At 39.6% G+C, this 24,187-nt stretch overlaps 1 protein-coding gene across 1 annotated transcript in view; it reads right to left on the minus strand.

Moving 5' to 3' along the window:
- Window positions 1-2,603: 2,603 nt before the first annotated feature.
- Window positions 2,604-24,187, minus strand: part of glrbb (glycine receptor, beta b) — a 30,441-nt gene continuing 8,857 nt past the window's right edge. The window contains exons 4-10 of the mRNA XM_074674551.1: window positions 22,346-22,413; window positions 16,700-16,926; window positions 15,592-15,674; window positions 13,519-13,659; window positions 9,820-9,972; window positions 6,654-6,946; window positions 2,604-3,742 (exon numbers count right to left, since the gene is read on the minus strand). Of these exons, the coding sequence (XP_074530652.1) occupies window positions 3,446-3,742; window positions 6,654-6,946; window positions 9,820-9,972; window positions 13,519-13,659; window positions 15,592-15,674; window positions 16,700-16,926; window positions 22,346-22,413 (1,262 nt within the window). The 3' untranslated portion in view covers window positions 2,604-3,445. The remainder of the gene's footprint in view (window positions 3,743-6,653; window positions 6,947-9,819; window positions 9,973-13,518; window positions 13,660-15,591; window positions 15,675-16,699; window positions 16,927-22,345; window positions 22,414-24,187) is intronic.

The raw sequence follows: 24,187 nt of genomic DNA on the forward strand, positions 1-24,187 counted from the left end.
GACGCCCCTTAGATCCAAGTCTTCCACAATGTTGAGTGGCTTGCAGTCAGTTGCCACTTTTTACCAGGTGCTATAGTTACCTTCTTGGAAGTCCTTTTATTCAGAGGTTGGTGGTGATTTGCACTCTCCAAAAAAGAGGCCAGCTGGCTTATGTGATGCAGTTATTTGATGAGAGCAGTCTGATCAGCTGCACCTGTATGCTTCATTCACAAGTGGTAGCTCAAACCCAATGGCAGGTTATTCCCTTTTGTTCGGTAAAAGTGCTTACTACCTTTGAACTGTCAACTGAGCTGTTTGGGACAGATGAAAAGTATTCATTGTGGTAACTTAAAGTCTTTATGTACCAGTGGATGGTGCTATTGATCCCTGCCTAGTTTGATAATACAGCGAACAAGTGCTCACAGAAAGCTGTAGCATTCAGGCTTTTCATTGTTAGCTTTTACTATTTTTAACTGCCTTTAGGGTTGAGTACTCTGTTTCACTTATTATTGCTATAGTTTTACTCCTCCACAGAGAGACGCACTTACTGTGCCTCCTCCAGGCTGTTTTGTCACACTTCTTATTAGCATGGCTACTTAGCTAGCTATGTTGATAATGTGTAAGTAACCCAGTCCCTTCAGGCAATCATGTTGCATTATTTTTTTGCAGTCTGTGGCAAGGACCTTTCTTTTCCTCACAATCTCCAGCTCTGCTCCACTCTTTGTTATTCTCCTTTCAGCTTCACCAGGTGATAATCTTGTCCTGTGTCAATGGAGAAGCAACAAGTAGACAGTTGCAGTGTGAGACGCAAGGGACAGTCTGATGTCATGATTTGCAGAAAATGTGTGAGACACTATGGACGCGAGAGCTGATTATGATGTGTGGGTTCAGAGATGTCTATTCACTCATTCTTGGTGCTCACACTGACTGCTCACAGCACACCAGATAGACCCCCAGGCCATCAGGAAATGTCCTGATGCTGCTGGGTACAATCCGTGCCTGGGTGTCGTTATTTTCTATTGGAGTGGCAGCAAGAAGCAGAAATAGATTGCATTAGTTTATATATGTTGAAAATTTCAAATAGCACATGGTTACTAAAAACAGTGTTAATTTCAGAGCTTTAGGCACCAAGATCAACCCTGTAATGCGGACAGCCTTGATCCACACTATTAAATTAAGCACTTCATCATATGATGTGATCATCACTAGCTATTATTCACTCTAATATTTACTATGAATAAAAAGTGTTTACTCTGTGTTTATCTTCTTTTGGGACTCAGGGTAAGGTTGTAAACGCACAGCAGTGATGTGTGAAAGCCTTGTTCACAGTAATCTAGCTCCCAATAAGCCCGCTGGCCTCTCCTCCCCCACTGTTCCTCCACTAATCATTGGCTGACTGTCAGGGTGCTCATCTTGGTGGCCTGGGTGGCAGCCTGGTGAGAGGTCGTGTTGGATTAGAAAGCACCCTGTGTGATATAGGTTACTGCATGGAGAAAGTAGCAGGGTGCCGGGATGTGGGGTAGAGACTTCAAACACATAAACACATGGATGGGGACACATGACTCATAATGGTGACAAGGGCATGTTCAATAAACCTACCGTCATGGTGCTGTGGATTATTTTCTTTCATCATCACTGCTCTATAAGCTGATGCCTACTGTAATGTTTCCTGTAGCTCTAACAGATAACATAAGTAACTACCAGAAATATTCATTTTTTGAGGTGGTGGTTTCCATCTCCTTGAAATATGTTTAAGCTATGTTTAATGTACCAAAATGAAAATATTTTTGTACTTCATTAACATAAGCCACATTTTTTCCTTACACACAACCTGGTACTACATCTGCTCCCCTCCCAGGAGTCTCTTATCTCATTACACTTAACAAGTCTGGCCTTTAGAGGGCACTGCCGCGCATAATCTTACTCATTTGAGATCAGCCAGAGCTAGAACAGGTCTTCAGATAAATCAGAAAGAATCACAGGTTAATGTATGTTTCATGAATCTATTAAACTTCTCAAGAGGAATCATGTTTCAACTGTGATTCTAAAAGGCTTCATCAGTCTGACTCACAGCCGATGTCTGAGGCAGGTGTTTGTGGTGACAGACAAAAATTCATTCCCATGTCTGTAACCATGGTAGCAACAGAGAGAGAGCGAGGTAGAGAGAGAGGGGGTGGGCAGACGGGAAGGGAGGGATTGAGAGACTTTATTTCTGTGCATGCTGAGAAATAAAGCACCTGCAGTGACAATTTCTCTCCTTTCCATGGGTAATTTTGAGCCAATTTGCATCAAATTTAATTTGTTTGACCCTTTGTCATAAACAGAAGGTCAGCATCAATCATGCCTCATTAAGTCAGAGACAGAATTCATGTAAGAAGTTCCAAAATGATCGTTAAAGATCAGCAGATTTGCATGAATAATACATGGTCTGGTTTGGTAGATTAGGAGAGGTCTGGAATCAGAGGAGGAATCAGCCGTTTTTGTGATGTACAGGATATGTCAAAAGGAGGTTGCTGAGGGTGAATTAAGTACCTAAAGTATCAGAAGTATATATGTATAGAATTTGACAAAATTGCAAAATACATCCATTCACATAATTTAAAAAAATCAACAGAGCTTCAGTATTCAAATCCAAGTTTGCTTTTAATCACAGAAACTGGTGAAAAGTTGTTTAATCATTTAGTTTCTTTGCTTTTAAAATTCACAAACACATGGTCACCCCTCACAGGTGACCCATTTACACAAAGTGGGGGGATGTCAGATATTACATTTGATTGGAGTGGCAGTGTCACATGACCATCTGGGCAGGAGCAGTGTTTTTTAAACATCACATTTGGTAGAAGTGTGGCAGTGTCACATAACCATCTGGGCAAAAACCATGTTTCAAGAACCCTTTTTCATCTTCCCAAGAGCAACGCATAAGAGTAATCAAATTTAATAAATACTTTATATATGTTTTTTTTTTTAGATTTTATCTTTGTATTCATGCATTTCTTTAACATGCAAGGTAATTACAATGTTACACTTTGCATTATTGTGTAAATAAAATAAGCTTTAACTATTTTAACTTTCAGATAAATTAAAAAAAAAATCAAAGCTATTTTCAAATGCTCTTTTATAGATCTCTGCATCATCTCACTCATCACACAATCAATATCAGTGGCTTTTTGACTCACCATTGGATTAGTTTTGAAGTCCTGCATTAGTCTCTCGAGTACCTTTTATCAATAAATGAAGTATTTAAATGCAAGATGCAATATTTTTATCTAAGGTAAAGACAGTTAGAAAGTTCTAATACACAATGTGTATTATATTTTTTGTAATATTAACATGAAATAGCATATATATTATTGTATGCAACACATTTTCTATAGATAAGAATTGTATTTCTCAATATTCAATTTGTAATAAAACTTTGTGAAATGCTCAGATCTGGGGTCAAGGATAGGACATAATTTTGAGGTATTCACAAATATATGGACCAGTAAATCACATTAAAGAAGAGGAAGGAGAAGGGGAAAAGGGCTCGGGCATACAGGTCAACTTTTTTGGCAGCAGAAGGGATGACTGGTTTTGGAGGAGGAATCTTCTTGTTGTTCTTGGACTGGGATTTGCCAGGGCCAGAACCGGTATCGATTGCCTTCCCGTAGCAGTCAAAGTTCGACAGCTCAAAGTCTCGCGGGAGCGAGCCCACAATGCTGAAGTCGTTTGTTCGTAGGTCCGATTTTGAGGTGCACACCTTCTTACAGCGAGTCTCCGCCACCTGAGTGAAAGAGAGCAACATGAGAATAAACAAGAAAGATTAGTACAGTCTGGACTTCATCTAGCTGGAGTCCACAAGACAAGATAGGATTAAACAAAATGTCTGAAGATGCTGCTGGCAGCCCCTGAGGCTGTACAGCCCCACTAGAGTGGTTAAAAACTGATCTGATGAGCTGCAGACTGGGATTACTGTGCAGAGAGCCTGAAAAGAGGCAAAAACAGAGATTATCTCATCCAAATATTGATTAAATAAAAATCTGATTCACTCAGTAACCTCTGCAATTTGCCTCTATGATATTATGTTTCAGGGATAATGTTGGTCTCTGGAGCATCAACTACACATGTACACACAATGTGGCAAACAGTGGCAAAAATTTTAGTTTCAGTTTGCATCCTAAACACATCAGCAAAATATCATGGATGATTTTTTAATTATAGCTCTTGTTCACTTCTGACAACAGTTTCTATGAGTTAAGTGTAAAGCTCTGAAAACAAAAGAGAGCTGAATAAGGGACAAAACTGTCAACAGAAATAATCCTACAGAGCACTCAACATTGCCTTCAGTGAAGCTATTTGGTTTAATATAATTTCATAGACTGTATAATAAATGGACATACTCTCCATGACATCACCGGTCTGTTTCTGAAATTTTGAAGCAAGGGGCAGGAGCCATATTAGAAATGGGGCGGGCCTCCACACTAACAGCTAGAGGGTGCCTGCCTGTCAATCAGCTGAGCTGTGCCTCTGATGATTGGAAGAAATCATGTTCTTAATATCATCTAAAGTGCTGAGTTGGGAAAAAAATCACCCTCTTTATGGTGTGTGACGGTAGAGTTCAGCTATTCAGACAAGAGACATTTTTTGTACTAGATCGTAGACGGTTCTATTTCTGCCATTGAAATTGCTTCTATTTTTCTTGGAATGTACATTGTTTCATATGCTACTTCTGGAGCCAACCTCAGTTGGACACACCATAAACAGCAGATTTTAGTTCCTCTGCATTGCCTCATATTTTTACATTATACATTTTTTTTATATTTTACAAGAATCTAGCTGTCTAATGTTATAGCTCCACTACAAATCAAACTGATTAAAAAAAAAAAACAAAAAAAAAAAACTTGTTTATGGATTCCTCAAACATGGATCAAACAAATAACTGTATAGACATTTCTGACTCTGCATTCAAACAACTATTAAAAGGACCATTAAAATGTATTCATTGACTTTCATCTGATGGACAAAAAGTATGTTGTTTTGTTGTTGTTCTTTTCTCCTGGGTGTGAGAAACATTTATTTCAGGATGGTGGCTGCTGGACTGTAAACTGACTTCACTTTGAAAACCCAGTCGAGAATCTATTTGATCCTGAAGCTTGGACAGAAAAATCCTGTTATTTCAAGAGAAAAAAGTCTGATCTTTGGAGCCAAAATTAGATGTACTTTGTGCTTTACAGTGCTGCCTAATTTGGTTGTTCTTTTATGCTCAGGTCTTGTAGCCCCTCTGCACCCTCTGCATGCTATCCCTGTGGACAACCAATGCTTATTAGATCTATCAACAGAAGGATGTAGTTTAATGTCATCCAAAAAATCTCTTTCATCACAGTCCCTGAAGGCCTGCAGGGTGAACAGGATCTAATCAGACTACGGCTGCTTACTCACTGAAGTCATTAAGCTCATTAAGGCTTCATTATTTTGATTTGGTTTTGACAAGAAAACCCATTAAACCTCAATGGAATAATGTAATCCTCTAAAATCAAATGTGGTCTGGACAACTATTCAGCTTGAGATAAATTAATTTCAATTGGGCTTCCAACTGGAAGAGCCGTACAATGAACTGCATCCCTGATGTGCGTGTGAGTGTCAGTCATGAGCTTTGTGATGTGTGACGCAGACAATGCTGAATTTTAATGACTGAATTTAAGTGTTTTGAACATACATCAACCGCTCTGCAACAATCATGCCTGAGATTCTTGGGTCTGGAACATACATCGTGTTATCCTGCCGAACTTTAATGCAGATTAGGTATTTCCTTTTCTTCTACAAAGAGAAAGATATAAGCAAAACTGGAAAGTTGATAATATGGGAAACAAAGAATTGCTTAAATGTTGCGGTATATGCGGTACCCATATATAAAGAGACCCGGTTGCTTTTGGAGGTGATCCAGATCACTGTTTGCATCCAGGTTTTTTTTAAAGGATTCTTTATTATTGTGAGATAGGGTCATTTTCACCACATGTGTTTATAACTCCACGATAAATGGTCAGATTGCTTTGCAAAACAATACAAGATATGGTCAAGATAATTTCTGACAGATGTAAAAGTACGATCCAGATCCTGGCAATATTCAGGATGCTGCTGAAAGGAAGTATAACATTAAAGTAGGACTACAGTGTTGCGTGACAACCACAATATGCTGGGCAGAGGTCTGCGCTCTCTAGGTGCTTTTCTAGTCTTTTTGTTGTTACTATTCATATAATGCCTCTAAGCTGTAGCACATCTACCCGCCACTGGATGGGGCTATAGCTCTAGTTAATGGCTACTGCCAGAATTCTGTTTTGTTCTACCACCATGATGTAAAGAGGCACAAATAATGGACAGCTTCTGGTAGCAAGGTGCATTTAAGTAGTACTGTGCGGCCGGTTTAAGTAAGGTGAAACTAAGTCGTCATGTTGTGTTGACTGTGATGAATGACTTGGGTACAGTTTTTCAGGGTATAGATTATAAAAGTAGTATTTGTAGAAATTGTAATGCTTCACTTAGAAACATCCTAGCTAACAATTTAAGATCACTGAGCAAGATTGCAATCAACTTTGACTCTTTCTTCGAAGGAGTGGAGCACAGAAAAACAGGGTTCCCAGGATTCCAATAACAGAGACACAAAAAGACACCAAAGTGATCAAACCAGATCTACTGACATGTAAGGTGCTGACATGTAGCGGTGTCCCTCCCGTCCCATTGACTGTGTTGTTCTTGGCAGCAGGAATCTTCCCCAAAGCCTTCTCCTTGGTTGCCATTTTGGCCTTTTCAGCCTCGATGCGCTTCGGGCTGTTGAGCATCACTTGAACCACGGCGTACTCCACCAGCGAGGCGAATCCAAACAGCAGGCAAGCGATGAGCCAGATGTCGATGGCCTTGACGTAGGACACTTTGGGCAACTCGGAAGCCAGGGAGGTGCACTCAGAGGACAGTGAGAGCACTGAGAGGATGCCTTAACAAGAAAGAGAGACAAGTGACCTTATCAGTCAACAAGGTGACAGAGCGAGGCTCCAGATACTTTCAATGATGACACTATGGTCGTCACCATACAGACACTCTTGCTTGTGTGGCGTGTACGTTACTTTCCACAGAAATAGCAGCTAATTATCAAACTTCTGCTCTGAGTGAAATACTGATGCATGTCATCTTCAAAGCTTGAGATCCCAACTAAATTAATCTTTCAGGATGCACTACAGAGCTGGATAGAAATCACAGAGGACATGACTGCAAATAGAATTGCATGACTCTTCCTTTACCTCTTTTATCAGGATTATCTCCAAGAGCTCAGACAGCCTCTAATGAACATTTCTTAAATTGTTTTATCTCTGATTGCTAACAGGATTACAGGTTAGAGATTTCCCTTGCACCTGCGCAACAGCAACTCTGCCAGGCTTTATAAGCAAGACCTAAATGGCTCCTCTGAGGCTTTTATAGTCACAAATGAAGGGCTCCACTTTCCTCACCTACCGTAATGATTCTTTAGAGAGATCATAAATACAATGAGATGAGCAATGGGTTTTTCTGCCTCCTGGCCTTATTATGGTCACTCATCAAAAGAGAGTTCGAACAGGGTTCAGGGTTTTCTCATCAAACTGCTCCCTCCTCAACAGGACAGAGCGTTAACGAGAACTTTGTTGTATTTGAAGCCCTCCCATTATCTATAGATGGAAGAGAAGCTGGTGACACAGCTTGTTTGTCCTGGTGCACTCAGCTGCAAGTAAAAAATAAGCTGGTCTTTGATTCTGACGATTTCTGTAACGCACCTTAGGAGTTACATTTTCTTTTTCCTATATCTGCAAAAAAAACTGAGTACATGAAAACTCAAGATCCCCATTAAGCACAGGGAGGCAGACACACACATACTTGGACACACTCTCATACAGCACAGAGCAATAAATGAGAGTAGTCCCACACCTGGGTGTCGACTGACCTGGACTGATCCCATTTAGAGAAGAGTCAGAGGAGGCCTCCAGGAGGAGTTGGAGTGATGATGGGATGAAAGTGGTGATAAACAACTGGAGGGAGGATGGAGAAAAGGGAGGTGGTGGAAGACTGGATTGGGATAAAAATGCATTATCTCAGCCATGCAGCTCTGCACACACAGTGGTGAACATGTAAAAACCAGGATGACACTGACATATTACACACAGGTTTAATTATGTGGGAGAAAAAAATGCAAGCAGTGGTATGGATATTTCTCCCAACTACAAATCTAGTTAAAGAGTTGCTGAACACTTCCCATCATGCATGGTGAGGTGAAAACTGCAAGCAAGGGTAGGGACTCTAGAGATCAGTTTCGTGCCTGTTTTATTCAAGCCGAAATGCAACAAGAGGTACCAAACCACTCCAGCAACCCCTGGAGGCTTGTTGAGTAATCTGTTTGGACCTATTTCAGTCCAGGCACATTGTGTTCTGCTCTGGTTTGGGAAAAACAGCCCTGCTCCTCATGCGGCCCAGTACACCTCTCCATTAATTGGGTTAATAGGGATCAGGTGTGCTTCACTGGCCACCTGAGTGTCAATTGGTTCTCTGTGATTCCTGAAAAACCCTTGAAACCCTCGGTGGTTTGCATAAAGACTTGCCAGAAAGACCTTTAATTAGCTAGGCCTTGTAGCCTGCATAACTAAAACTTCAGTGCACAAAATGTTACAAAAGTTTGGGGTGGAAAATCGCGGTAAAAATTAAACATCTGAGTACTCTGATGTACAGTAGAGCACTGCCAAAGTACTAACTCATGGCTGTGTGCATGTCCTTGGTTCACCTGTGCAATGGTAAAGGAGGCTATGACATAATGACATCAGGCCAGCCCTGTCATGGTATGTGCTTAGGGATGGGTACCTTTCACATTTGAAACGATACGGTACCGATGCCCGATACCCGGCAAACGGTACCGGTACTTAACGGTACCACTTTTCGGTAATTTTTTGTGTTTATGTGGTAAAAAATATTAATTTGTTTAATAATAAAATATTACATCTTTTCAATTTATTATATATTATATATATATATTATATATTATATTTATTATTCAATATATAACCTTGCAATGCTGTGTTCATGTCCAGCATGGAAAATCTCCTACTCTTCCACTCCCTCGCAGTCACAAAGATGCATTTAGGTACCTAAACATGGTACCTTTTGGTTTAATGTGAATCTGTACCCGGTACTTTTGACAGAACTCGGTCGGTACCTATAAAAGTACCTAATTCCGTACACATCCCTATATGTGCTATGCCAACTTTACAACATTGTAGTGTGGAAGCTAAACTACCCAGGAGGAAAATGCAACACATTAACATTTTATCATTTCAATTGGAACAAAGAGAGCAAGGTACCAGTGTGTAAACATCCTCCACAATTACACTTAAACAGAAGCTGAAATCCTTGGCTCTAAAGTGGACACAGCACCACAGTGGTTGGGCCTCATCTGTCAATTACAGCTGTAATGATTTATCACATATAACACAACACTGGACATGGTACCATGCTTGACAGATAAAGTCCTTCAGGCTGTCACATTGATTGATGATGTCATGTTGGAGATGATTGGGGCCACAGTGTCAGTGATCCTTAAAACATATTAATCCTATAAAGGTTTTATATTTTACTTTATCGACCACAGTCTTTCCCCCATGGATTTTTACAGCAGGACTTTTCACACCTAATTACCCCTGTAACACCATCACTCTTACCTACTCCTTCGTTTTTAAACCCACCAACCACTTGCACTAACTGTCCTGTTTTAACAACTCCAGAAACATTTAAAGATCTTAAGCTTGAGTACATTTCAGGGAAAGATGGTGGAATTGATTAAATAATCCGTACCCAAAGGGACCCTTGCAGCGCTGGCATCAGGGTTGATCCAGAAGGACAGCCAGGAGAGGACTACGATGAGCAGCGTGGGGGCATAAACACCCATCATGTAGAAGCCAACCTGTCGCCTTAGGGTGAAGATAACCTCCACACAAGTGTAGTACCCTGCACGGAGAATCAAAGAGATCAAATGTGATCAAAGGAGGAGACAAAGTTAAGTAAAAAATTTTACAATTCGTGCAAACTTATCAGAGTGGGTGGACAACTGGAAGGACTAGGCATTCATAAATTATTGCTCATAGGGCTGAAAGCACTGTTGTCACACCTTTATAATGAGACAGTTTTGCTGTGATGACTATTTGAAGCAGTTCTGGAGTTCTTTCACTAAGTCTCAGAAACTGCAGCAGATAGAAATTCACAACATCTCTATTTCAGATGACATTGGATTTAATGGATACATTTTCATTGGCAGTTTGCAAAAAGTTCTGAGCAAAATGACATCCAACCAACCTTGGCCACTCTTCTCAAATGAAATATATTGTCCCATTTTTACAGACTCAGTCTAGATGAACTTTGGGAGATCTAGTCACTGAATTGAAACAGAGCAGGTGAGAGAAATGGCCCTGTACTGACTCGCTCTATTAAACCCATTTTGGCACATAAAGAGGAAATGTAGGAGCCAGGTTAAGTCATGTATCTGATCCGCTGCCTTTGTCTGAGCACAAAGCAAAGCAGAGCTGTGGACACCATTAGTAAAAGAGAAACCAAGAGAGAGGGGAGAGAAAAAGGTCAATCTGCAGAAGGACTGTAACATAATTTCAGCTAACTTTGTTGAAGCGGGGTCCTTTCACAGCATTAAGGCCAGAGCTTTAAAAAGCACTGTTTAAACTGATAACATGTAAGTGGAATTTTTAGTATTTGGGAACATGCTGCTTTCAACATTGTAGCCTGATAAATGATCAATCCGAACCAATCAGTCTCTGCTGGAGATACAGAATCCAGTAGTTGACTTTAAAGCTGGGATGGAAAAAGCATTGATGAACTTTGGAAGCTCCAACAGCATGTTTCTGCTCTTTGAGTCCAGCCAGTAGTACCAATGGGATGGCAGAGTGGATGGGCTGAAGTAATATTTGACTAGCCTTGGGATCTCTGTGGTGAGCTTTATACAGCATATAAGGGTTCGCCTGTGTCACACAGCAGGCTCCAACCAGTCGTACACAGAGGTGATCTTTGTGTCTGGCAAGGTTGCTATGACAACCCATTAAAAGGCTGACTCACCGCCAGCGCTGAGCCTCCAAAGTGTGAGAGCACTGAGGTCATACTGGCTCTTTTGGCTGATAGATTTTCCATTTCATTTCTATTTCAGTGTTGTTTTGTTCTCATATGGAAATGGCACAGAGCTTTGCCCTCATTTAAAGTTTATTTTGTTTATGTTAATATTCAGAATTTTCCTGCCAACATGCTGAGGAAAACAGTGTTGTCATCTTAAAACCACTTCCAAACAAAACAACTTGGGAATAACAACAATTAAAAGTTAACAAAAATGCTGTTCAATATACCACATAAATTTGATTTTCCTGGCACTTGGTGAAGTGGTATTGTGCCATCAGAAGTAGAGAAGAAACAAGTTTAGCTTGATTCAAGAATCTGATACTGCTTTGGAAATGTGGACAGTAATCTATTCACTTTTGTTGGACCTCAAGGATACACAAACCCATTTTGTGAGCAACTTCATGTAATACTTGCTTGTATTTGCTTACAACAATCACCACAGGGCAGCTTTAATTTCTCAATTTATGCAAAGATTAAAAAATGTTTTCTTTCATGGACTGTTTTTTATTCATGTGTTGTGCTTCTTGTTTTAATATATGCTTGTTTCATTTAGCCATGGGCTTAATCTTACCCCAGAAATACCAATGTTTGTTTGTCCCAACTTGACCCTGAAAATACCCATAAATCTCCGTTGATATAGCTGATACGGTGATTTAACACCAAGTTTATTATTGCTATGTGCTATTCGTTTTGTTCTGGCCAGCATCAGGGAAGCTTTCTGAGCAGATCCTCTGGGAAGATTATCAACAGTGCATCTTTACTATATTGCAGGCTATCAGGGTGTTGCAACTTGATTTCCTTGCACAAAGCAAGGATGATTGAGGTGTTACAATCCTTTGGCCTGAACAGAGAGATTGTTACCTGCAGTCAGATAAGAACATGCAATTGAGGCTGCTGTCCCAGTGCCCAGAATCTGATTGGAAGATGTTAACTTTCAATAGCCTTAACCCAAATAATCTTACTTTCACCAAAAACCAATCATCCTCCGCTGTGGTCTTTTTTAGGGCCTAAAACCTTCATGTGAAATCAACATTTGAAAGGATGCAACACTTCACAGCCCAGAAAGAAATTCTATCTGGCAGCTGATGTGAGGCAAATCCCAGGCCAAGATAACAAGACATTATTGTGCCCAAAGACTATTTGTTGGACAGACTTTGAAATGTCCTGACTTACTGACAAAGTGAACACAGAAACTTCTTCTCCAAGTTTTTGATGATCAAGGCAAGTCCCAGCTGTATGAAAACTCTTTTGGTGTCCAATCTTTTTGTTTCTTTCCAAAGCTTTAGAGCCCATCAAGAACAAAATATTCTCATCTCAGACAGAATAATTAATAAAAGGAGAAGCCAAAAAAAGGGGGAACTGAATTCAAAACCCATGTTAGGCTTTAGAGATGCTGTTCTTATATGTAAATGTTCAAAAGGAACAATGAGATCTTACAGAAATCTGCAAAATAACCTTGAAAGACTGAATTATATAGTGGTGGCTGTATGTGTATTTAAATCTGTCTTCCACAACAGCAATGGAGACAGAGACAGAAGAGTTTAAAGGAGAGAGCATTCCAATCATAGGATCAATTTTTCAGGTTTACTTACAGAAACGACATTACATTTAAGGACATCAAAGTACAAAAAAAATTATATCAAACATATCACTGTGTCATTGACAAATACTAATACGTAATGCTAAGAGGCACTTTTTAAAGGGATAGTTTGTTTGTTAGAGTGGGGATGTACAAGGTACTTGTCAAAAGTGAGAGTAAAAGCTACAGGATATACATTAGTTCCTTTGATGCTCCTTGCCAAGGAACATTAAGTATGTGTGGTGTCTGAAAATGCCCCAAAAGCACAAAACAGTAAAGTAGAGCTCCTCGAAACTCCCGAAAAAAAGCGTCAACTTACTTAGACGTGTGTTCAAGTTTGAGTTTTTTTAAATTAGCTATAATATGTGAGGTGACACTGTCAGTAGTTGATACCCGAGCGTCTGTTCCAGTTCAACAGCTGGTTTCTGAGCAAAGGGACAAAGGGACCACCTACTTTTGGCAAGTCTCTCATACGTCTCCACTATAAAAAACAAAACAAGACTATACCTTTAATTTGACTTCAGCTGTCTTCATACTAAAAGACTTGGAAAGGGTTCTTGTGTCCCCTGGGTAACAGATCTTTACCAGCTTCACCTAACATTGGTTTTAGCGTGGTTCCAAGCAGAAAAGTGTATCACAGTCTACACCACCAAGTGTAATGGAAATGTGGTAATAAAGAATCTTCTCTATATTTCTGAAACAACTGGCGCTGAACAGAATTTCAAATGAATTCATCTGTAGTTTCCTTTCATAGATAAAAATTTGTAAGCTGATGTTTCAGTATATATCATGTACAATACCTGTTCCCTCATAGAATTTGGTGCAGTTCCCATAATCAATATCTTCCTGTCTGATGTCAAACTGTGGCAGTGCGATGGCATCCATTTGCACTGGGTCTCCTGTCTGCCACATAAACTGCAAGTCATCTGTGGTGTAGCCAACTGGATGAAAGAGACACATGAGCAAACATCAAGTTGAACCCTATACATTAGTTCACAAACGTGATTTGAATCAATTATGTGTGTAAACACATGCATATATTTTCATATCCATGCCTATAATATCTGCTATCATGTTAATCATGCTTGTTTTAAGAATTGGGGGCATGATTTAAACATAGCTGAGGAGGAAGCCTTACGTCTTAGCAGTCGGGTTCTGCATTAGTGGGAATGGCTTGAAGTTATTTTACTTATTTAGGGCTTAACTGCTTTGTAAACAAGATGCAATAACTACAGTCGAGCTCAATTAGCTGTGAGACTTCCACAACAACCTTAAAATATGATGATTTATTCCACTTCTCTAAGTGCTTGCCGCTGAAATTGCCCTCTAAGCACCGGCAAAAAGCTTTCACTTACCCCAAAACAACAGTTTCATAAAAAAACAACAAATTTATCCCCAGCTCATTAATACTGTATCTCCCTAGTTCTAATGAGCAGACAGGTTAAAAGTCCAAATGAAATCCCTTTTATTCATCTCTTTGGTGTCAGAATTAATGTTTCACTGTGAATAAAGGTGTTGTTAACACATTTTATAATAAAAAGAAGAACAAGGTCTTAAGGCATGTATAAAAATTAAAGAGGCTGGAGAGGCATGTTGGTGTGTTTAGATGACCGCAGCTGGCAGGGTGCCAGAGCGTTGGTATTGCACCCATGGGAGCAAGAGACATAGTAAACAAACCGACTGCAGCCTGTGTGTCAAACTGTGGATTTGTTTGTGGTACGAAAGAGTGAGGATCAGAGCAGCATCTCCACTAACTGACATGTCCTTCACAGGTACATTACCATGCTCTTCAACTTAGTGATGTTATCAAGCTAATTAGCAAGTAGCCTGCAGTTCTTTTTGCTGTTTTTTCCCAACTAGCTGGCATAAAGTTTGTATAATTCAAAGTTGGAAAAAGAGGAGATTTAGCAGGAGAGTCAGGCATGCCATATGGCTAAAAAGATAATCACGGTTATTTTGATCAGTTATGAGGTCATGATGGTTAGTCACAGTTTTCGTTAAGCTAAGATCTATAAAAAGTATCAGATACAATATGACACTTTTAGGACAATATGATAAATGGACAGATAGACTGTTCCATAGCTAAGGAGCAGCCACTGCATAGGCTCAGTCCCCTTTGTTCTAGGCTTGATCTTGGAAATTCTTAAAGCAGCTGCTTTGTTGACATCAGTGGACCTACTGGAGTGTGACGGTGTGCAAGATCAGCTGAACAAGAAGGTGCCAATCCATTTAAAGCCTTACAAACAATCAGTGAAAATCTAAAATCAATCCCAATCATTCCTGAAACACTTCAAACCAACACAAGAATGTGTCCTGCTGTTCTCTTTGACGTTGAATCTGCTAATTTAATGTGTTTTTTGGCCGGCAGAAGGGGTATAACGTCAGTCCCATAGCTCCACCAGTGAGATAATATCTGCCTATGCTTTGGATGCACTCATGAAATATGTCAGCTTCAATGTGCCGGGTCTCATGACTTCACATCTTACAATGGTAGGAAAGTGCCAATAGTAGCATACAGTAGATTGACCAGTAGGTTGCTCACTCTGTCACTCTGCTTTACTAACATATGCTTGGCTCACTGCCTCTGTATGCTGCAGATTTTTTCTGCACACTTAGTTTTGGAAAGAACTTTCTAAACCATGAGCTTTAAGACATAACGTGCAGATTAATATTGGCATTGTGCATGATTTGATGGGTACAGAGAGCTTTCAAGCAAATTAAAACGTATATATTTTCTCAAAGAAGATTAGCAGGCAAATCATTCATAAATCTGCAATAGAAAAAAAAAACAACAGAAAAAATGTAATTAAGTTGTATTTAAAATAGTAATAAAATAAAGAAGTTAAAGGTGATATAATTTCAGGGAAACTTACAGCTTTCAAGCTGCATTTTACACCTCTGTGTGTCCATGGGGAACAACGTCAGATCCAGTGGACAAGAAAGGGTGACAGACAGCCTGGACGAAGATGAAGAGAATACATGTTTACAGCTTTATAATTACATCCTTCCCTTGTTTTTCTCTCATTGACCCTTCATTTCTCTCATAAACCTGTTTGGATGAACTGTGTGTACTCAAAGGATTTCGGGGTTCACTCAAATGTCAGTTGTGGGATAAATACAAAGTATGCTACACTCATGTTTACCAAAAAATCCCATGGGTTTTCTGAGGGATGATGGAAACCTAACAAAGCAGAGCATTGCTGTTGCTTTACATTTTGCCTAACACATAGTAACCCTTGAGTACTGTGCACGCTGTCTTATTAATTTATAGATTTCACTTCACACACTTCAGCTTCAATAATTTTTGACCTGGAAAGGCAAAGAAAATGAGACACCTAAAAAGTTCTGGGAGAAACAGCTTTCAATAATGCGCTGAGATGCTCACAGGACTTGCTCACATTTGTAGATTAGCAGAGCATGAATGCAGATGATTCATTATTACCCTTTACATCAGGATCTCAAGGTAATAGTTCTGAGCACACAGGGCTTAAATAGCATAATGTGTGTGTTTAGTCTTATTTGAACAAGTATTTAAAGCTAAATTGGGTAAGCTTTGCTTTGCTGATAATGTCATTGAATGGCCATTAAGTTTCACCTGAGACTTGATTCATCCAGCCTGTTTATTGACCTGGGCATTTAGATAGCTGCAGCAAGTAGTTCACTTAATAATTGAAAAAGAAAGCAAAGATGTGTGTTTGTTTACGAGTTTTTAATCCTCGAGCCGGACTGAGATAAACTCCTTCGGCTGTGTTAATCAATACACACTTATCACCATATTTTTTCTTTGATGAACATGAGTACATCTAGAAGCTGGGGGAATATAAATGAACAAAATATCTAGAAAAAACAGATGGCTTATCTTGCAACAAGAGCAAATCTAGATATCTAGATGTCTTTTAAATAAATGGAATGTTAAAAAAAGTTAAAATATCTTATAACAGCTGAAAAGTGAACTATTTTGGCACCACTGCCGTGCATTACCTCATACTGATGAGTACGTCTCCATTGCGGAAAATAAAGAGAAGAATATTCTCCTGTGTGACGTCGTGAAAGTTGGCGCTCTTCTCATTGGCAAAGAAGAGGTCAGGTTTCCAGAGACACTTAAACATTGTCGGATCGACAGTGAGAGAGTCAGACTTGTAGTCCTGAGGTAGCTTCAGCCGGGGGTCGTTCCAGCGCTGCCGCAGGAAGATGTTGACTCTGTAATCCTGTTAGATAGAGCAACATACAAGAGTTATTGATTACTCAATGTCATAATAGTGTCTAGGTGTTTCTAAAGTTATTCTCAGTAAAACTACATGTCTCAGTTTGAGTTCATTATGTCTCAGCACATGCACTTTTACAGAGGGATTAACTATAAATTTTTCCTTTTCTACATGTGTTAGATAAAGGGAGAAATCCCTGTAAGTTGTTGCAGATGTCTCCTGTGTCTCATAGGGGAAGCTGCTAAATCAATTGTTTCTATCACCAGAGCCAAAGGGCATCATTTAATATGTACAGCGGTGAAGAGAGATGCCCCAAAGAAATGACGTTTCTTCCTGAATATCTGCATTTAACTAAATTACAAACTGGCAAAAATCTATACAGGGCAAAGAGGGGCTTGCATCCTTAAATAACAGCCCAGAGGATGTTATGGATGAGGCTGTTTGGGCCAACTTGAAAATTCAGCCATGTTTGTTTGAGCCAAAGTAAACAGCCCACCAAATCCTGCAATGCCAAGCCAAAAGACACTGCTGCTTTACCCTAAAGTATTCTGGTACATGTAGGCAGAACTGGCAGAACAACTCCACAATCTTTTTTTATCTTAACATGCTTTAAAAGGATTTTTTGTTATAACTTGTTTTTGTTAAGCTTGATTTTGTGAATTTCTGCTATTTTTTGAGAAAGTAGCAAGAAAGCTATAGAGAACGCCAGGTTATCAACTAATGTCAAATTAAAATTTACCACAATGTTAAGCTAATTTTAAGCTAACGCAAAACACACATGCCAACATAAGTACATGTAATATCAACATTACTTGGGATATGAAGAGTCACCTTATTGACAGGCTACATTTTCTCCCCTGACACAATGTTTTTAACACCTTCACTGGCAGAGTTTTCACAACCACCACTTCAACAACATCTTCAACGGACTACTTAAACTTGCTGAGTGACATTTTACAGCTGCGACCCAAACTTTCCCAACATGTCTTTTATAGAGCAGTCAACACACAGCAAACAGCACAGTCCATGGGTCAAATGTTATCACTACAATAACACGTGATACAGCAGATGCCTCATTAAGGAGCTTATTAGTAAAACTTCACATTCATTGTTGGTGGGAAAATATCACTCAGGGAGGCTTTAGTTTTTTTCTTTGCCCGCTTTGATGGCGTGCCTCAAGCTGTTCTGAGACCAGGTGTGAGGACGGACTATTAATGCAGGGTGTGAAGATGGATGACATGTCAAATAAAGCCGCCAAATCCCAGCTGCATGGGTGGGTGTAGGTGTTGGTGTGTGCGTGCTCTGAGGTGAGAGATTAACTTCCACTGTCCATACCTTCATGATCAAAATTTTTATTATAATGGCTCCATTTTTCTTCCTCTGGCTTTAGGGTATGCTGTAAACATTTCTCTGTGTTTTCAGGTTTAGGTAAGTGCATTTTTCTTCACACTGAGGCTGTATACAGGTATAATCATAACATATGCTAACATTGGCTTGGTGAACATAGATAAGGCCTGTATTTCAGAAAAGAAAGAGAGAAAGAAAGAGATTTGATGTAAGAGCAACTGCAGTAGTGGTTGATGGAGGGTTCCAGCTTCTTCTCTATTTTGTCCCAGAATGGCTTCTCTACTCAGGGATCCTCCAGCATACAAAATGTACTGTTTTATCCCCTGTGGGACAAAAGGCCACAGAAAGCCTGCTCGACCAGGTCATATCTATGGTAACACGGTACATGTATTTGGCTGTAGATATTCCCGCAGGACAATCTCTGACAGCTCTGACAGTGAGGGACAGCCGAGTGGCCTTAATATGGATCCATACGGCATCTGTTCTCCATAAAACTACATGTAACATATTGTGTCAGCTACACGGTACATTTATCTGGAGAATTTTATTCTGCTACCCACTGGACTGGACCATCTTTTCTTCATGTATACAGAAAAAAAATGATCAAACACAGGTACACTTCTATTGTCTTTTTTTCCTACAAGCTTTGGACATCTGCAAACCTCTTTTAAGATTCATATACCCTATAAAAAATGAGGCATGCAAATTCTGCCACACAAAGTCTTTCAGTAAAAACTAACACAATGTGTAGTTTGTTGGTTTTATGATGAAGAATTTAAAATCTGTCTGTAACAGCTCAGGCATTATGATATAAACTTATTTGTCAAAGGCCACACATAGAAGCAGTTTGGTTCGAACTTAGTGAAGGGAGGGTTAATGATTTTGGAAGTGTGGCTATATGAGATACTTGATAATGGTTTGTGAATTACGAATTATGTTTGGTCGTCTGGTCCTCTTTATTGAGAAAACAGCTTTAAATCCAACCAGGCTATCAGCTGCTGCAGACAGGATCAGGACCACAAACTTAAGCTCATTTTAAGATGATAGAACATTTTCAGTTCTTTAATTTTCTGCCAGAAAGCCACTTTGTTTTCACACTGTTCATGAAGACATTGTATACAGTATGTATTCCTTTGCCTGAAGTGTTCTGGTCAGTTTATCATATCTATGATGTAGGAGTCCTTTCGTCAAGGGTGCTGATGTTTAGTGAACTTTAAAACTAGTGCAACATATCTAGCAGAATATTGATTGGCTTATTATGTGTGCAGTAAAAATCAACAAATTCCAAAATCTTACTTCTAAGACAAAGTTCCCATGCCTCCTTTTGGTTTCAACATGTAATTCAAACTTCTAAACTTGAGAAGTCAGTAAGTGATCACTAAAGCAGGGAAATCTAGAAGCTGAGATGCATGTTGCACCGCTGGTTATCAGGTTTCTCAATAACGGGGTCCAGCTGACGGGGATCCTCTGTAGGTAATACTCTTGCCAAGAACCCAAATTTTCTTTTATTTGGTGCTCCCTATTTCCTACATTAAGGAGACAAAACCGAGCACCCCTTGATTAAAAAAAAGTCTCTTCTGGTATGAACACTGCTGAAAACTTTTAGGACAGTGTGAGTACATAACTCACCCACATTTTTGGCATGGTTGGTCTGTTTTAGATGTTTGGATGCAGGAACATTACCTTTAAATCTCAAAGAAATCTGAATCTCTACCAAAGTTCAATTTACTGCTTCCTCCGAGAAGTTAGATCTGGCCTTGTTGAGCCTATAACTCTTGTATGAAACTTATCCTAACACTGTTTACTTCCAAGATTTAAGCACAGATCACTTTCATGGCAAACATGCACAGAATGTACAACTAATCCAAACAGTTTGTGTGGCACAGACTGAAGCACAAAGTCCTTGTAGCATTATAAATAGGCAGGAAGTTTTTCTGTACACAAAGGTTTTAGGACAGTTTATAAATTAAGCAGTTTCCCAGGATGTGCTTCATTTCCCTTCCAGGGGACATTTCCGGGAGGCAGCAGTGGTCAAATTGTTGATGTCTTATTTTGGAAAGCAGGCTGTCATGTCCGCAGAACCTAATCTTAGACTACAATGTGTTCGACTAGTCCAGAAGCGACAGCTTGAATAGCTGCTGCTGGCTCTTCTCTGTCTGACAGAAACAGACCAATTCCCACACCTTCGCCTTTCTGAAAACCAGACAAGGAAATATATCTTCCCCCTGGCTCACTATCAAGCTGCCTGTCCCGTGTTCGATTCTGGGGAGATTTAACATAAGCCTCCAGTGTATTCAAAGAAGAAAACCTAAGCAGGGGAGCAGTTAAAATATATGTTCTTTCTTTGTTTTACACTTTATATCAGCCCGGACATTCTCTCACAATGACAACAATCATGAGGTGAGCATGAGGAAATAGACGTGTTAACGACTGTGGACTCCTGATGGTGTTCAGCCTGGGGAGGTGTAAATGAGGAGAGAGGGTGTCCCGGGATCAGATATCCCACAGAGTGATAAATTGAGAGGCAGAGGTGACCAGCTGTTTCATCTGTCTGCTCCTTGATTCGCATCTTCACTGTTATTCTCTTTTTTTCTTGTGTTTATCCAGAGGGAAGAGGGGGGATAGAGCACGTCATCTCTTTATTTCTGTCTCACTCTTGGCCCTGACTTGGTCTTTCTCAATATTGTCTCCTTGTAGCTTATTTCTCTATCCTTTAATTCTCTTTCCAGTGTCTTTATTTACTTTTTATTTACCACTCTCCCATTTATTATTTACAATATTTTCCTTTGTTGTTCTGTTTTTATCTTCTTCCTTTTGTCTTCATGCTCCAGCTGCTCGATTTGGTCCCTGATTGTCAAATTTTTCCTACATCTTTGACCCTCTCTTCTTTCTTTATCACCCCCTCACTTGCCTTTGTTTCTCTTGCCTGTATTAGATCTTGGTTACCTTTCTTGCTCCTTTTGCTGACTTTCTGCTGCTCCTCCACCCACTTTATCTTTTTTGATTCTTTCTTTTCCAACTTGCCTGCCTTTTACTCTTCTTCCCCTTGTTTTCCTTGATTGTATTCCTGATTTTTTTCCTAGTTTAGTATTTCCTTTGAATGCTCCATCTGTGCACTCTGATTCAATACAGTGAGTAGTAAATATTCCCCTCTCAGTAAGTACCACCCTAACTGCTCTGTAATTAGTCCTGGTGTGAAACTCTCTCCTGGAAGGTTTTATGAGGAAACTCTCTGTAGTGATCTGCTGCCAAAAATATATTTCCAGGGTTCCTGTGCCAGGATGTACGATGTAAAGCTTAATCAATCAGGTCGTTGCTGCTCATGAAACGAAGTACGAGAACATCGATCACCACTTTGGCAGAAGACACTGGTCAGATCTGCCTCGCGGGTCTATAAAAGAGTATTCTTTTTGTTCCTGTAAGGCTTCTTCTTCTTCTTCTTCTTCTTGAGAAAACTCCATTAGCCATAAAAGAAATGTTGCTTTAGATGCTTTGGATTGTACCTCTTCTGTCACAGTACATGAGTTTGGCTTTAAAACTTTTCAATAATGGGTCTATTGGATTTAAACTCTCCAGATGGCCACCTGAAAAACTGCTGCACAGAAGAGTTGATGAGGCAGAAGTGGCTCAAACTCTGAGTCCCGTCACTCTGCATTACTTTTCATTATCTTTTCACACAATTAAGAACATTCATGAGAGAAACACATGATGTTTGTTGTGTATTCACAGCTGCTTTGAATCAACACACACAGCTAAGCCATGTTTATCAAACCCTCAGAATTGTCATTGTTTCCTCATGATCAAGAGTCGACCCCACTCTGTCCTTGAGTTTAATCTGTTCACTAGCATTCAAGCTGCACTTCTTTATCAGCAATTAAGCCATCAGATAAATGAAGCATGAAAAACCCAATGATTCACTGCTAAATGGTCTAACACTGTCGACAAAACTTGCCCTTGCTTTCTTCCTAAAAGTTGCGCGACAGCAGTTTTCAGCTCTGATCTTCTCCCTCTCATCGGCAGAAGAATTGATTATCGATACCGTCGGGTTAAAGTGGAATTGGGAGTGAATTCTTACCATGGTCGTTTCCTGGATGGAGCCAAAACTGTTGATGAAAATGTTCACTCTGTCTTCCACAGGAATGCCTGCATTTAAAATGGAGAGAGGAGATAGTAACGTGAGTCCCCTGAATTTTACAGCTGATGTGCATTGTAGTGAGCTGCTGCTGTGCTTGTAAGTGTTAGTGATAAGAAAGTGTCAGTATGCTTTCTAAAGCCCTATACATCTCAGTTTCTATACACCCAACCTGGTGATTAAATTGATTGTGATGCTGACCAGGATTTGTGAAAAAGTTTATCGACTAAGCCAAGCAATAAAAATCCCCCCTCATCTCCTCTGCTTAGCCAACGCTGTAAACATATAAACTGAAATCTTTCTGCACTCAGCCTTTTGCATACACTTTCAAAATCCTTGATGAATGTAGCCAGCTCAGTGTGCTCTGAATAAATAATTCTCTTTGAGGTGTTTACTGGGGGCTCAGGAGTTTCACAGGAAAAACTCCATCAAGCATTCCACAAAGTATACCAACATAATACGCAGGTTGCATATGGATCACATATTCCATGCATTAATTCAAGCAAGCATAAACATATTCAAGACACACTCCGGGAGTTAGCTTAAACTCTATATGGAGTGTAAAAGCTGCTCACTGTTTAATAGGCCTGGGCAGAGTAATGCACAAGGCACAGTTTAGGATGTAATTTTGGAGATTATGACATGGATGTTAATGGACGGAGAGATTTCAGCCCACTCTCAAATCAAGAGCAGATGTTTGGCCGCTAGTCGAGTTTCAGGCTGTCAATGAGGGAGTAGATTCAGCTCGAAACACATCAAACATGAAGTCCCAGGTTTCAGCTTCTGCTGCCAAGTGCCAGAGGATGGAAACTGAGGGTGTACCTTGAGACTGGTTAGACTATCAGTCAGGCGTACCAAGAGGTTGGCAAACGCCTTTTTGTTATTTCTGTGGCTGTTTCTGTGAGACTGAAGCTTTGTAACCCCTTACAAAGTGACATTTACATATAAAGATTGACTGTTAGTAGAAAGTAAAGAAAGAGAATTGGCAGACTTTCAGGAACCTGAAACTAGGTATTGGTGGGTGAATTGTTCTGATTTTATTATTCCACATTCTATTAGTTCTTAAACCCCTAAAATATTGACCCGGTTCTTGGCTTCTGAGACATAATTAATATAGTTTATGGCTTCCACAAGCAGCTACTGTTCTACAGCTGCAAAATTTTTATAGCTAAGATTTTGATGGGCAACACAAAGCAGCAACATCAAAGAGGGCAGCGAGTAGGGTATGGAATGACTTTATTGATACCAATGCCCTTATCAATTCTGCTTATCCCTCAGATTCTTTATCGATTCCCTTATCAATTCCTCCAGTATATTTCTCTGTACAATAGGTTCTATAAAATGTTTTCAGAGTCAATGACATTTAATTGAGTCTATAAGTAAATATATTTGAAATAAGTCACTGGATCTGGATATCTCTGGATGTAAATAAATTCTAAAAAGTAAAATTGGCATTTCACATGACATTATATGTTATTGACTGAAGTAGGCCTCTTGTCTGCAAGTAGTAACAGCAAATGTTTGCTTTGTGTGGAACATTGCCAAACTGATGAAGCCAGCCACAAGCCTGCACGTAACTTTTCTTTCATTTGCCTCTTTGTAGTTTGACATTTGAAGTCCTCAATATTTTTTACAAAGAGTAATTGTGATGTGTTTCTGTGATGAAAGTTGAATTTCTGCTGTAAACTTAAGTTATACTAATGTATACTTACCATTAGCATATGAATTCAATTTCTTATATATGTTAGCATGAAGCTATCACTATTTTGTAAGTATTATTAAGGT

The sequence above is a fragment of the Halichoeres trimaculatus genome, unplaced genomic scaffold (genome assembly GCF_033239565.1).
Source record: "Halichoeres trimaculatus isolate MK-OKI-2021-1 unplaced genomic scaffold, fHalTri1.1 fHalTri1_scaffold_7, whole genome shotgun sequence".
In the NCBI taxonomy this organism is placed as follows: domain Eukaryota; kingdom Metazoa; phylum Chordata; class Actinopteri; order Labriformes; family Labridae; genus Halichoeres; species Halichoeres trimaculatus.